The following is a 15,691-nucleotide window of genomic DNA, read 5'->3' on the forward strand; positions in this document are numbered from 1 at the left end:
AATTAGGTGAACAGCATATTTAAAGCATCCCCTGGCACAGAATAAGTGCTTGGGTTGGCTGTTACTGTGGACCTATTTGAAAATTAACATAAAGAAAGTAAATAGTGGGACTAAGGAGCCAATAGTCCCAACACTTCTACTTCTCTAGACTGTTGTGGTCTTCTTGTTAAGGCAAGAACTGTAGTTATCATTGTGATTTGGTTTGGTTTTAGAGTTTAGTACCTGTTTGCTTCATTGTCATTGAACTGTATTGTCCAGTCAGAGAAAGACCCGAGTCATACTCCTGTGCCGTCTTAAGAGCAAATGGAACATAGGTGTGCGTGCTCCAAAAACTGTAGTTCTAGCTTGTTTATTATAGACAAGATGACCAAACAAGGAAGGATTAGTCACTGGTCATGACTAGGTCAGGGGTCGTGTTACTGTCATCGAGTCAAGTGATGAGGTCACATGGATCCCTGCCGCAGGTTGACCGGCGTGGTATGGAAAAGCTTTTCCAGGCTTCAGGTTTTCTAATCAGACATGGAGACCGGGGTTGAGTCAGAGCATTGCTGTGGCATCTCCATCCCTCACATTCTCGACTTCCGCCTTCCAGTGCATGGACTCCATAGCAAACTCCTGTAAATACAGAGATTTTTATGTGAAAAAGATGTCTTTGCCAGAGGCTGTAGTGGTGAAAGGCCTTGAGCTGGGGTGTGGCTCAGCAGCAGAACAATTGCTGACCGCGTCTGAGGCCCTGGGTTCCATTTCAAAGACCACCACCACACACACACACACACACACACACACACACTAAAAAAACTTGAACATAGTAATGTTCAAACCATGTCCACCATCTCTGAGCCCTCCATTTTCTCATCTGTTAAACTGAAATGAGAACCCAGCCAATTGCAGGGCTCTCATGAACTAGAGGAGTTAACTCGTGGATAGCACCTATAGACTTGAAAGGGGCAAGCTGTTATGGGGTAGCTCATCATTGCCATGCTGGCTGACAACTTTGCAAAGAATTAGAACATAGCAACACACTCTTAAGCTCTAACTCACAAGGACCTTCAAGAAGTTCCAAAATCTTAGGATCATGATCACGAATGTAAAGTAGTTTTGTTAGGGAAACATACATCCTGGCTGGCTGAATTGTTTGGTGTTTAAGGTTCAGATTCCATAAGTGCACGCTGGCTATATTAAATCCTGCCGGAACTAGTTGGTCACACACTTTCAGCCCAATATTTTTACAGATGAAGCTGTTGATCCAGAAAACAACAAAGTGTTCTTTCCAGAATCCCATACTCACTAGCCGCAGATGTGTGAACAGAACCCAGCTTCTGACTCCCGGTCAGCTTTCCATCATTAGTTTAGGCATAACTCAGAAAGCTGGGCATGGAGAGGATGCCCTGATGGATGCGGTGGCCATCGTTGAACATGGAATTGAATGTATGTATGGATCATGTATGTATGTATGAACTGAATGTATGGCTGTATCACTGGAGGTTGTGAGCCCACGAGCTTTACTGCACCTCCTTAGGGAAGAAGGCCTGTGGGAGCCTTAATAATTTTCTCATAGCAGTTTGGTTCCACCATACAAAAATCTCACCAAGTACTCTCCGAAAAGTAATTGGTGTGTTAAGAATGCTGGTCGTAGTTAAATGGCTTTTGTGGCACATTGGTACACATAGGATAATATCAAAGAGGCGATCTCTCTCTCTCTCTCTCTCTCTCTCTCTCTCTCTCTCTCTCTCACACACACACACACACACACACACACACACACATCTGTCTATCTGTCTCCCTCTTTCCCTCTCCCTTCCTCCCTCATTCCTAGTCATTAACATGTAAATTCTTTCTTTGTTGAGCCAAATTGCCAGAACTGACTGGGAAACCAGTCTTACACACCCTTCCCTTCTCAGGCAGCCTTCGTCCCACCCACAGCTGGGACTTGGGCAAGAAGTCAAGAGCCAGTGTCAGGCTGAGCAGCCTGTGAAAAAAGCACTTTCTTCCCAGACACATTCGATAGTGTCCCACATGCCCCCTCTCCTCCTCCTAGCCATAAATCTGTCTCCCTGGGATCTGCAGAGGTTTTTTTTTTTTTTTTCCCTATCTTCAATCTGCTGATAACTTCCCTCCGCCAAGGATCTCGGTGTTGGGTGGAAAGGAGTCGATTTCCTCAGTCTTTTTGAAAGCCAGTCTTAGTTCTGAGTGTGGATGGAAAATGCCTGGGTAAGAAAGCAGATTCTGGCATCAGAGTCCTTGGATTCAGATCTCAGCTCCACTTGTTGCTAGAATCGTACAGGCATGGGGTGAATCCCTTAAATGCATCCGGCTTCCATTTCCTAGTTTGCGCCTCCATCTCAGCTGTTGTGCAAGCATGCAGTTAAACGGACTGCTATTCCTGAAATGCTCTGAACAGTGCTAGGTGTGTATACGTGCATATATGTCTGTTTAGTAAATCAAATGGCCTCCATCACACCAGTTACCCCAGGTACCAGCCCTATCCCATTACACACGTCAACATAGGGAGCTTTAGGGCCCTTGAAGGGAGTGGGTTCTTTTTTTTGTTCCTGTTAAAATGACAAAGCACATGCTATATCCTAGCCTTTTTATCCCATTGAATTAAAGAACTAGCAGAGGGACTTGACTTGCAACACGACTGCATAGCAAGCCTGTCTCTGGCTCAGCGAGCTGTCCACCTTTTCCTCGCGCTAATGCTAATGGAAGTGCAGTGAGGCTGATCGATTTCCGGAGTGTCCTCCAAGCAGGTTGCTGGCAGCATCAGGGTCACTGTTGTCTAGCAGCCAAGTGCTCCCTGTAACCTGCCGTCCAGCTAGCTGTTGACGTGCCCAGAGCCTCCGTGTGGGCTCCTGGGGAGGGGGTTTCCAAGCTCTGTGGCCTTGGTTGCTTCAAGGCTGAGCTGTGGGAGAGATTAATGGGAAGTGAGAAGAGAAACTGTTATTCTTGCCCTGCAGTGTTGTTGAGAGTGTGTGACTCCTTTTGTGTTTAGGGAAAAGATTACTCATGAGGATTTTCTTCCATAGAGAATAAAGAACCTCAAATTACTGCTTGTGGCCCCCGCCCCCTTCTCACCCACCTCTCTGTTTCAGTTTGTCCTCAGTAGCAAGGTCAGCATTTTGCTTTCATTTCCCCTCTTAGGTAGGCTTTGGTTCTCTATTTACTTAAACATCGCATCAAGCTGCCCCAGACCTGGTTGCCTGTATCACCCTAAAAGCCCTCCAGCCACTAGGTGCTTTCCTGTGGCCAGCCTGATTGGAACCTCCACCCATCCCCTCCCACTTTCCAGTACGTCTGAAGTCACAAGTTGGCGTGCTATTCTTGTTCCGAGTAGGCACCATTGACAGTAGGAAGTAAAGTTAAAGGTTTTCCCAGGATAGCCTCTTTTAAAAAAGGTGGACACTTTCTACGTCCAGAAACCATTTTGAATAGGCATTGCTTTCTGACCAATCAAGAACCAAAAACAAAACCTCAAATCCTTTAGTGGTCCTGTTTCCTCCTAAAGGTCAAAAAGCAGTCACGTATTACAGTAGCTACCCCATAATGCTACTTGTTTGGTCCATGTGAAAAACATTGCCATAAAATTTAAAAGCCAAGAAAACGCACTCAAATTCTTGGAGTTTGGATTGGATTGGTGGTTTAGATTTTAGGGTAGTGAGGATTGAACTTGGGCCTCATGCATACTACCATTGAACAATAACCCCAGTCCTCTTTGGACTTGAGACAAAGTCTCACTGAGTTGCCAGGCTGACCTTGAACTCACTCTGTAGCCCAGGCGGCCACTTGTGGCCTTGCTTTCCTTTCCAAGTAGCTGCGTTACCAGGCCCAGCCAATTGACTGGTTGTAAGGAGTCTTCTGGGGACTTCCGTTCTCCAAAACCATCTTCCTCTTGGAAGGCAGAGCCAGCAGTCACGGTCAGAGCCTGGAAGACTCTGAGAAGACTCCCTGGGATCTGAGCTATTTGTCCCGCAATCTCTGCAGCCTGGGCATCCAAAGGATCAGACAGTATTTCATCATGCCCAGTTTAGGAGGAAAAGTGGTTTGTTCCAGGATTGAGCTGAAGGGCACATTTTTAAGGCATGCGCTGTAGCTCTGCACAGACACTGGTCCCACTGAGCTCTCGTTGAACTCTGGATTCTGTGACTTTGGAAGATAAAGCTCTTGCACTGTCAGGATTCAAGGTCTAAATAATTATCAAAGACTCTTCTTCCCAAATCCCCACCCAGCCCCCTACGCAAGAGGTTTTGCTCCTGTAACTTACAGCAACACTTACCATATTATAAACTGCTTTTTAAAGTATTTACTAACCTACTGAGCAGCAAACTGGGCATATATCGATATGTATTCAAAGCATATATTTTAAAAGATATATGCAAACACAGTAAAAAGAAAAGCAAAAAGCAGTGTTAAATGCTTTCACAAACCTCGTCAATGTCCAGGTTACTAGAAGAGGCCTGGACTCCCATCCCTGTGAACTCACATCTCTGTATTCAGCCTGCTGTGATACCACAGGTCATGTAGCCCCTAGAACATTCCCTATGTGTCCATGAGAAGATGAGGGTAAAAAGAGAAAATCGTGTGGCTATTGTTCTGAAAAGCGTATTTGCTGCACAGGCACTGTGCAAGGGTCTTGGGAACCCAGAGGATTTTTAAGGGTCACACTTTGAGAACTATTGTTCTAATCACTGGAAGGATTTATCAAAGTTTCCCGTAGCAGCAAAATGAACTAAAAACTCAGACTCCCTGCCTCCCAGAGATACAACCTGAACCACCCCTTTGGTGACATCTGACCCACTTCCAGTCCATCAGCAAGACAAACAGTGAGTCAAAGGACCTTCTGTGTTACTCTGGCTTCGCGTTTGCCAGAGGCTAGCCTGCCACTTCCCAGAGGCTGAGTAGATGACTTTTCCTGGAAAATGTTTTAGGGGATGCTTCATCTTTGGCAGCTCTGGGGGTCAAGACCAGCTCTGGAACACTTCCATTTCAAAGGGCTCTGGGCCACAATCACATCAGCTCTGAGTCTAAGGTCTCCTGCTAAATACATTGAGATGTGTCATGCTTCTAGTCCTCCTGTGGTGCCCTCATCCGGGTTAGAGCCAACTTGACCTTAGTGCAGCCCCAGGGACAGACTCTTAAGAAGACCTGTCATCCCTGAAACATGTAGAAAGGGGTTTCCCTCTTCTTCCTCTAAGTAGAAAGTTAATGTGACCCACGCTTAAGCCCTTACAAACCTGGGCCTTGGAATTCAACCGAAGGCTCTTGAGACATAAAGTCTCGGTTCTGTTAATTATTCCAAGACCATCCCTCCCCCCACCCCCCGCTTTGTCCCACCTGTGTAACTGACAAAATCTCTTCTCTCTGCCTTATGCTCTCCAACAGGCTTGCAGCCGATTTACTGGAGCAGAGATGACGTAGCCCAGTGGCTCAAGTGGGCGGAAAACGAGTTTTCTTTAAGGCCCATTGAGAGCAGCACGTTCGAAATGAACGGTAAGGCGCTCCTGCTGCTGACCAAAGAGGATTTCCGCTACCGATCTCCTCATTCAGGTGAGAGTCTGGTTTGTGCGTAGGCTCAGCATGAAAATATGGCCAGTGGTTGGTCTTTCCCAAACTCATCCTGACACCGTACTCTCCACAGAAGGTCTCAATGACTACTTAAGAAAAGGGAGATCAACTGGCATTGGCCAGTGTGTGGGGAAGAAGAGGATTCCAGATCAAAGAGACTGTTAGGTCAGAAGTAATTCACCTATGACCAGATGCCGGAACTTTAAGGGATCTAGGGTCCCATCAAATAGAGAAGAAAAGCTCTGTTCCTCCCCTTTTATCTGCCTTGCCCCAATCCTAAAGACTTTAGAAGAGATGGCTATGAGCACATGTGCTATGAACCACTCGGTTAAAAACACAGGAGACCTAGGAGTGGCGGTGCACCTGTAATCCCAGCATCCAGGAGGTTAAGGCGGGAGGGTCGTGAATCGAAACCCAGCCTGGGCTGCATAAGACCCTATCTAAAATAACAACAGTCAAGTAATAAAGGAAGAGAGTTTGGGCCTTGCTGATACCTTCACTGGTCATGTTATCTAGTCCTTGAGCAGTTAAATAGTTGCCCCATTGAATGGATCTGGGATGATTAAAATGCGGAGATGTGTTTGATTACTAGACCCAGAAAGACCCAATTAATAAAGGAGAACAGACAGGTTTTACTTTGTGTTCACTCTTATTTAGAGTTACTGCTCGCATAGCATTCAGGCAGTAGAGATTTATGTGTCCATTATTTTATGTGAACAAAATCTCTCGAGTCACTATCGACTTAATTCATATTATGCTCTCCATCCTTGTTTAAAAAATAAAAAGAAACTCACTTTCAAGGTTCCTTTAATTCAGTTAAAAAGAAAAGAAAAAGACACTGGCAAACCAGGCATCATGGTGTAGACTGCAATCCTAGCACACAGAAGCCTGAGGCAGGGGGATCATGAGTAGGAGACTCATGCCTGAAATACATTTTGAGACAACACTGTCTCCAAGATATTCTGTCTCTCCCTCTCTCTCTCTCTCTCTCTCTCTCTCTCTCTCTCTCTGTGTGTGTGTGTGTGTGTGTGTGTGTGTGTGTGTTGGGAGAACTTTAGAAGGCAGAGGGTGAGGTAGATCACTGAAATACCTGAACTGAACTTTATTACCTTTCCCCATAGTAAATGAAAACGTTTGTAGTTCAGCTTAGCTACCAAAATAGACTAAACAGAATGCTTGGGAACCAGAGCCAATCGAAGTTCATAGCTCACGCTGTCACACTGTCCCATCACAGTAATGGGTGTGGGGGGGGGGGTCCTCTACCCCCAGGCATGTGACCCTGCTTTTTTCACTGCCGAATTCACCATGGAACTGAGGGTTAACCGCAGGCTCCATTCTTAACCCAGCCACAGGCAGAAAGGACCTAGCAGAGACTTTCTTGACAAGCTAAACACTTAGGCCTCCCACACCAGGCATGCTTTTACTGACTTCGCTTTCTCTATTTTATAATTGGTCAAAAGGAAACCCACGTTTCTGAGTCAAAATGAAACAGAAGAGAGAACTGTTTGCAAACTGGGGAGTGTGTTACTTGAGATGATAATCTGCTTGTCGAGAGTGTGCGCATAGCCGACCATCACCTGAAAAGTCCGTACTTTAACAGCGTCAGGGTTCCACTGTCAGGCCGCTGACACAGAGAAGGGAGAAGCTGCGGAGCCACAAAAGAGACTCTCAAGCAGCAGATGGCATTTAGGCAGTGGCCCTCTAGCCCTAGCCTTTGGAACACCAGCAGTGTATAATAGAGCGTTGGAGCTAATCACAGCCTTTCACTGGTAATTCCATTCCTAAAAAAATATCCCAAGGAAATTATCCAGTAGTGGACAAAGAAAAATGTCCTTAGCGAGTCTATTTATAACAGTGTAAACTGGAAATACCCCGACCACCCCCAGTATGGAGACTAGCTGAGCAGGCTTGGAATGATCAATATATAATACCCCATAGCTCCACAGCTGACTCTTTACGTGTCCTCTCAGTTATTACTCCTCATCACATCATTCAGGGTCCTGCACATCCTGTTCAGGAGCTGAAGCAGAGGCAGAGGGTTGGCAAGGAGCAGGTGTGCAATGTGGAGGTGGGGCAGTCTGGTTGGGGTCTTGAGACATTGGTGGTGATCAGAACCAATGCAGGGCAAGAGAGAAGGGGACAATCCCAAGAGTATTTAGCTGACAGACTCTCCAGACTCGATGACTGATTCGGTGTTTAATGAGGAGGAGGGGAGAGATTATCTGCCAATTTCTGACCTGATGAGGTAACTGCATTTACTGAACTAGGGAACCCCTTCTGGTTTGCAAAGATTTCTGTGTTGGACACATCGTCCATAAATCATTCAAGAGGAACTTCCCTAGGAGATAAGTAAATGTGGTCCTGGTAGTCAGAAAGTGTTGTGACTAGAACAGATCAGGCCGAAGACAAGTGGAGTGACGTCGTGGGAGCAGATGCAGTGGTCCAAGAGAGACTGCTGGGAAACCCGATATTGACGGGCTAGGGGAAGAAGAGATGGGAGGTGGGAAGAAAGCCAGGGCAGCAGTCTCGGCATCCAGGAAGCATCCTAGGAGGGGTAGGTTAAGATTCCTGGCAGTGAATGCCGCTAAGGTGGGACTGGTCCCCCCAGTACCACAACTGCCCTTTGATTTGACACAGGGGAGGTGACCTCAGCTAGTGCAGTGTGGGGAAGGCTTCCCTTGAAGGGAAAACCAGAAAGCCAAGGGAAGAAATAGAGATAACGGAACTGATAGCTTCTGGGGATGGTTGACGCCAGGTGAGGAAGGGCTGGATCATGACTGGAAGGAAAGGTGAGGACGAAAGGATGAGGGAGGGCTATGGGGAAACCTTGAAACTGCCTATATGCTAACGGACAGAAACCCAAAGATTTTGAGATGATTCTGGCAACAGAAGGAGCAAGAAATCTCCACACACAAAAGTAAACGTAGTGAGGTTGTGTCTGTGCTCCAATGCATTTCTGAGAAACTATGACCTGGAGTTAATAAAAGAGGTGCCACCTAGTAGATGTGTATTCTGTGAGACCAGCGTTTGGTGCCTGTCCCCTTTCTCCTGCCAGGTCTGTGGCATTAGTCTCATTTTGCGCAGAAGCAGAGGCAAGTGTTAACTAAGTCATCAAACTGAGAGTCAGAGAGGGAGAATAATGTGCCTAAGCACCGGCAGCTGACGACAGGACCCAGGCTTCAGACTTGGGCTGGCCTCGCTCTGGAGCCCAAATTCTGTTCTCTAAAAGTAAAATAAATAATTTTCAGCACCACACACCACCCCACACCACCCCACACCACCCCCACACCACCTCCACTTATAGTAGGGTCTCTGAGTTCTTGATCTTCAAACACTGACTAGACTACCAGGCTGGTGCTTTTCACTCTCTGCTGTTTTAAACAACCACCTCATCCCCCACCAAGAATTGAATGGAGAGTCTCACATGCTGAGCTCCAATCTTATTTACCATTATCCCTTCCACCCACCCCTTATGCTCCTTGCCCCCCCCCCCCCCACACACACACACACTTGCTTCCTTGTTTGACAGAGGTCACTCTGAGTTACCCAGGGGCATCTTGAATTTGCAACTCTCCACCTCAGCCTTCTGAGTAGTCAGGATTACCCGGCCCAGCTATTGAGAGAAATTCCAATAAGATAATAGAATTTGGAGCTAGAGAGCTAGCTCAGTGGGTGTGTGTGAGCCTGAGAATCTAAATTCAAATCCTCAGCACTCACATAAAAAGCTGAGCACAGTTGTGTGTGTCTGAAGCCCCAGCACCGAGGAAGTTGCAGGCATGTCCCAAGAATTCACTGACTGTCTGACCTAGTCAAATGGTAGATTTCCAGTTCACTGAGAGACCATGTCCAAGACTGCAAGACAGAGATGATGGAGAAGACACTGGCTTCCACACACATGTACCTGTGCAGTCGAGTGCACACACTCCATCACACACACACACCAAGACGGGGAGAAAAGTAGGATTTAAGATTTCAGAATAGGTTGCCTGGCTTTCAAAATACACGTGTTGAAGCTGTTTGTGTTTCAGTGTGCATATGTGACCCAGGATAATGTATCAGTATCAGGACATAAAACTGGAAGGTACAGACATTTTTGTTTCCAGCTCTGCCTCCAGGGAAGATGTCAGTGAAGCTCCCAGCGTCATGGTAGATCCACCTCTGCGGCATGTTGTGTGCCTGGGCCATGTGCATCTGCATGCAGATGTGTGGTCGAGCCAGCCGTTGGCTCCACATCCAGAGGCCTGGGTTCCATTGCCTAGTACTGTAAGGCACTAGTTGGGACCAGTTTTTCCTCTTCTGAGAATATGGAGATTTGCTAAGTTAGGCACACTGTTGAGCGCTATGAATATGGAGATTTGCTAAGTTAGGCACACTGTTGAGCTCCACGGCTCAAGCTTTGCTTTCAGTAGGAAACTAGACAACTTGTTCCAAATACCGTCTGTCTTTCAGAGACGTGTTAGCTTGGTTTTTGTGAAGCAGCTTGAAGGTCCTTCATGCAGGCTTACAAGGGTTAAGAGAGACACTTGGAAGAAAGTAAGGCACAATGTGGGCCTTCTCAAAGAGGAGTCACCCAAAGCAAAACATGTCCTAGTGTATGCAGACCTTTGAAGGGCGAGTCACCAGTTTCACGTTCATGATGGCTCAGCAAATGAAGGCGCTTGCCTCCAAGTCTGGTGGTCTGACTTTGATCCTAAACACACATACTGGAAGAAGAGAACCAACTCGCACAAACTGTCCTCTGAATATCATGTGTGTGCTTTGTTGTGTACCTCTGTACACACATCCACACAAACACACAATTTATTATTTATTATTATTATTATTATTATTATTATTATGAAAAGACAAATGAGTTTATCTGCACATTTAAGGATTTGAAGAATATATCCACTGAACAGGTGGGTATCAGAGGAGCCAGAGGGTAGTAGACATGGAGAGAGGTGCAGGGCCATCTTCATTTATTTAGTAAGTTGTAGCAATTTTGTAGGCAAGGAATGTTTTTGAACACTCTAGAAGCCAAGATTGAATTTCAAGAAAGCCAGATTCCAACTCAACTGAACTTTTTACCAACTAGAGTCATCGAAAAACAAAATGGTTTTCTTATGCCAGGGCTGGCTGCCCACCATAGGACTTATTCCGCCAAGGCCATTTCTTGGCAGGGAAGGGGAGCAAGGGGACTCCTAGAGAGCAGAAGTTTGAGCCAATCTAAGACATTTCTAGAATCCTTAAGACCTAATATCCCCAGTTGTTACAGGTACATTGAGCTACCGAGTGTTACACACGGTGCCTGTACAATGTACTGCCTCCTGCAGAGCTGATGCATCCATTTCTCAGGTTGCTGAGGAACCATGTCTGATGAAGCTGTGCCCACACGCAAGGGTCATAAAGTTAAGTTTCCCTGGCAGAGTAGGGACTCAGGCTTCCATAACTGTTAACCAGCCCCGTGAAAGGCGTTTGCATGGTCATCATCAGGTAAGGCTCCAGCAGATGCTGCTTGATGCACCCCCCCCCCGCTTTCTTCTGTGGGAAAGCCCCTCTGCACAGCTGTTGGTGAAAAAAAAAATAAGACATGAAGGCAGAGCCCATGTCAGCAACCCTGGGTTTAGCCCAGTGTGGCCGGATGAGGTACAGGGAGAGAGAGGCCTTGGTTCACCTTCTTTGCCCTTTTCTCAAAGGGGAATGTAGAACCCAGACCTTGCTCCTCAGTTCTCCATGTGGGACCTGACTGTTCTGGGCCACTTGGATGATGTCAGTGATCAGGATGGTAGCATGATGGTAGAGCTGGTGCCGGCTGTAGCCCGTGCTGAGAAGCTCTTACTATGTACCCTGTGCTCATCTCGTTATGTGGACCAAGTCAATGGATCCTCAGTATTCTACTCAGTGACTGGAGTCTGAATGAGGAAGCCCAGGCCTGAGGCAGTTAAAGGGCATTGTTGAAGGGGTAGCCTGCAGGTCCCAAGGCATCAGCTAGCCATTCCACTGTAGAGAAATGTAACTCCAGGGACCACCAAGATGGTTCATGGGATGAGTTCATTTGCCATGAGCGCCTGGTGACCTGAATTGGATGCCTGGAACACAAGTGACAGTGGAAGGACAGAACCTGCTCTCCAGGATTGCCCTCTGACCTCCACACCTGCACTGTGACACTCATACACATGAACATGCACACACACACACACACACACACAGAGTAACAATAAATCATTTTGTGTGTGTGTGTTTTGTTTTTTAAGACAGGGCTTCTTTCTGTAGCTTTGGAATCTGTCCTGGAACTCACTCTGTAGACCAGGCTAGCCTTGAACTCACAGAGATCCACCTGCCTCTGCCTCCCAAGTGCCAGGATTAAAGGCATGTGTGCCACTATCACCCAGTATAAATAAAATAATTTTTAAAGAAATAAGAACTCAGAAAAAAAAAGTGGCTTTGTCCTCCTGGCCCTTGTTTTAGGTCCCCTCACCAGCCTGAGGAGGTGTGGGCACACCAGCTCTGTTCCAAGTCCTTCTTTACATTACTGTCCTTGACCCTTTATGATGAGGAAAAGAGGCAGGTGCTACAGTGTGCATTTTGCAGAGACACCCAGGGACTTGCTCAAGGTGACCTGGTACCCAGGCTGACTGCGTCTGCAGTCTGTGCCCCTCGCTGAGGGAATAACACTGAACACCCTTCACAGACACTAAATTTGTATTTCCTGGCCTCCCCTTCCAAAATGGATACAGTAATTGCAGACTTTTTTTTAATAGTAATCATCAAGAGCACATTTCTTTAATGTTTGCGTTTTCTATTCTGCATAATGCCAAAATAAAACATTGATCAAATCCACAAGCTCAAACCCAGTATGGCCATGTAAATTAGGAAGGGTTAGGAAGACATTACACTAAACGGAAAGAAAAAAGTGTTGATTAGGGACTTATTTTTGTATGAGATTAAAATGTGAATCGTTAAAATAGGACTATATTTTGGGTTCTGCATTCCCTTCTCGTCGGAGCCACCGCAGTGGCTCCTGGTTTGGAGCACTGAAAACCTTCGCAGCTCTTCAGAGTTTCAACCTGGTACCCAGTACAGGTTCTGCTTTGCTACATCATTTCCAAAATGTGGGCAGAGCTCCTCTGTGTCCACCTGCCTGTCCTCTCCTAAGAAAATCCCCTTGAGACTGGGGTCTCCGGCTTTATTGATTCCTAATTGAAAATGGCAGCAGTTAACTGCCCCACCAGTAACCGAAATCCAAAGATGGTGGGTGGAATGAGTAGCAGCAAGCTAGGGGTGTGGGGGTGGGTACCTGGGAAAGGGCAACCACCTATAGAACTTGATTTGGTACAGGGGGGAGGCAGTAGATAGGTTTGGAGGGAAAAACCACTCGTGGAGTGTTTCTGCATTCATGCTTGCTTTGGAAGAAAAAATAGCAATATCTGTAGCCCAAAATACACAGTTAAATTAAGTTGTTAATTAAAACGTCTTTAAAAATGGCTAAGATCAGAGACAAAGGCCCATTGTTTGGTACAATTATTGACTGCATATCTCTATTAGGAAGAGTGTGGGGAGGACAGTACAGCCTGTGGTGTTTTTTAAAAATTAATCACCCATCCTTATAGAGTTTCCCCTGCATTGTGAAGTTGGATCAAAGCCAGAGAGGGGTGGAACCAGTTTGTGGTAGGGTGTGTGTGTGTGTGTGTGTGTGTGTGTGTGTGTGTACTCAGTACCCACTTCAATATCAAGTTAACAGCACCCACCATTCCTTTCCTCCGAGCACTGAAATGTTGAGATCGTTTCGTGGAGCTTGTAGGACCTTGGGGGTGATGCCTAGATGTAGTTTTAAAGAAAGGGCAACCCCATACTGCCCCAGTTCCTTATAGAGAGTGGCCACTTCTGACCAACACTAATGAAGTTTGTTATTTTTTAACACCTCCAAACCCAGCCTGGGCTCTGAGCAAGTTAGAAAGATGTATTCTCCCCAGAAGTTGTCGTTCTTGTTGTCATCATTGTTGTCATTGTTGTTGTTGTTGTATGAGATAGGATCTTACTCTGTAGCCCAGGCTGGCTTCAAATTTTCCCTCTTCAACCTCCTACCACGCCATCTAGCTAACAGGTAAAATTGTTATCAAGAATCTGTGAGGTAAAAATTCTATGAAGAATCCGTGAGTTGTTTTGCACATTTAAAATGTAACTACCAAAGGATCTCATTTTCTTTAAATAATTCTGAAGTGCAAGCAGAGAGAGATGTTAAGAGAGTATTTTCACAAAAATAGGAAGACATTGGGACAGCGTAAATCTCCCCCAGCTCTGGGATCATCCTCTGATGGGCTCTCTAATATCAAACAGCAGATCACTCTGGTATCATTTCAGCAGCTTAAAGCGTCGGTACCGTGGGGACATCTTCAAAACCGAATGTAGTTGTGAACCCTTTGCTCGTACCGAGCTAATCCATGAGTCCCCCTCTGGAGGATCTATAGTGTTAGCCCATCTGTTGTTTAGATGGTTTTTTATTTAGACTGGGTATGTTTGACATTAAACAACTGATATTGTTTAGAAGGGAGTCGGCAAGGAAGGTGGCTCATTGGATGGAGTATATGTCACAAAAGCATGACAGCTTGCTTGAGTTTGATTCTAGGACACACATAAAGTAGAAGGAAAAGCCAGCTGCACAAAGTTGACCTCTGACCCCTCCCCACACACATACACATCATTTTACCTTAGATGTATTGAATGTTTTGCCTGAGTGTATATGTGTATACTACATTTTTGCCTAGTGCCCACAGAGGTCAAAAGAGGGTGCCAGATACCTGAAACTGGAGTTACAGATGGTTGTGAACCACATAGGTGCTGGGAACTGAACCCTGGACCTCTAAAAGAGCAACAAGTGCTCTTAACCACTGATCTTTTTTTTTTAGTATATTACTCTTCTTTTACTTGTTGTTTTTGTTATTGTTGTTTGAGACAGGGTCTCAGGTAGCCCAGGCTATCCTCAGGATGGTCTGGAACTCCTGCTGCTCCTGCCTCTACCTCCCAAATGCTGGGATCACAGATGTGCACCACTATGACCTGCTCTTATTTTTAGCATGTAGAAACAACTTTGTTGGGAGCTGATGATTTTACAAGAGCTATAGAAAGTATATAATTTGATCAATTTGGAGATAACTATAGATCCATGAGATCGTCACTGTAGTAAATGTAATGTCCATATCCACCACCTCAGAATTTTCTCTTGTCATTTTTATTATTATGGGTGTAGTTACGAAAATGTTTTCCTCAGCACCTACCCACTTAGCAAACTGTAAGTGTATCATATAGCACCACTTACTTGACAGCACCCTCCTCTGGCCCTCAGGTACCCACATGCACATGGCACAGACACATATACACAAATCAAACTTAACCTAAATCATATAATAGTAATTTTTAAAAGCCACACAGCCCTGACATGTTGAGTCGGATGTTGTGCCCGTCCGTGTCTGCTCTGTGAGTTAACTTCCGTTCCTTACCCCTGCAACTGTCACAGCTCTGCAGCTCCTTCAGTAGCTGTTAACTGAAGCCTCCCATTTCTATCTCTTGTTCCCTCTCCCTCCAGGCGATGTGCTCTATGAACTCCTCCAGCACATTCTGAAGCAGAGGAAACCTCGCATTCTCTTCTCACCTTTCTTCCACCCTGGGAACTCTATCCACACGAAGCCGGAGGTCCTGCTGCATCAGAACCATGAAGAAGGTACTGGAAGGCGCTTCTCTTTGCTTGCCTGTGGTTTAGGCAAACCAAGGGGTTGAGTGGTTAACTGCTAAGCTGCTCTTATTGCTGTAAGTTCATTCTTCATTCAGGAAACATGGGTTGAGTGCCTACCGTGTGCATACACCTACCGTGTTCATACACGGGGGGGAGTCACCTGGATTGGTAAGGCATAACACATTGGCTGTCTGGAGTTCACAGTCAGCAGTGTGAACACGGATCACAGTAACATACACAGGGGTGTAGAGTGAGGGAAGATGACGCCCGGGTACAGGAAGCAGGTTCACCTTTATCAGAGGAGGAGACTAGAAGAGTCCTTGACGGCTCTGATACACAGCAAGAATATTCAGTTAGGTAGGGGTAAGGCCTTGGAATAGAGAGAGAGCAATAGAGAGCTTGATTGGTGGGCCCATTCAT

General features: G+C 46.0%; 1 protein-coding gene across 1 annotated transcript in view; it reads left to right on the forward strand.

Moving 5' to 3' along the window:
- The window catches only part of Etv6 (ETS variant transcription factor 6), a 235,564-nt gene that overhangs the window by 180,453 nt on the left and 39,420 nt on the right, over window positions 1-15,691 (forward strand). Inside the window, exons 3-4 of the mRNA XM_041634058.1 lie at window positions 5,380-5,544; window positions 15,125-15,259. Coding sequence (XP_041489992.1) covers window positions 5,380-5,544; window positions 15,125-15,259 — 300 coding nt within the window. The remainder of the gene's footprint in view (window positions 1-5,379; window positions 5,545-15,124; window positions 15,260-15,691) is intronic.

The sequence above is a fragment of the Microtus oregoni genome, unplaced genomic scaffold (assembly GCF_018167655.1).
Source record: "Microtus oregoni isolate MIOR12 unplaced genomic scaffold, Mior012 000002F_ref0000024, whole genome shotgun sequence".
NCBI classification, from domain to species: domain Eukaryota; kingdom Metazoa; phylum Chordata; class Mammalia; order Rodentia; family Cricetidae; genus Microtus; species Microtus oregoni.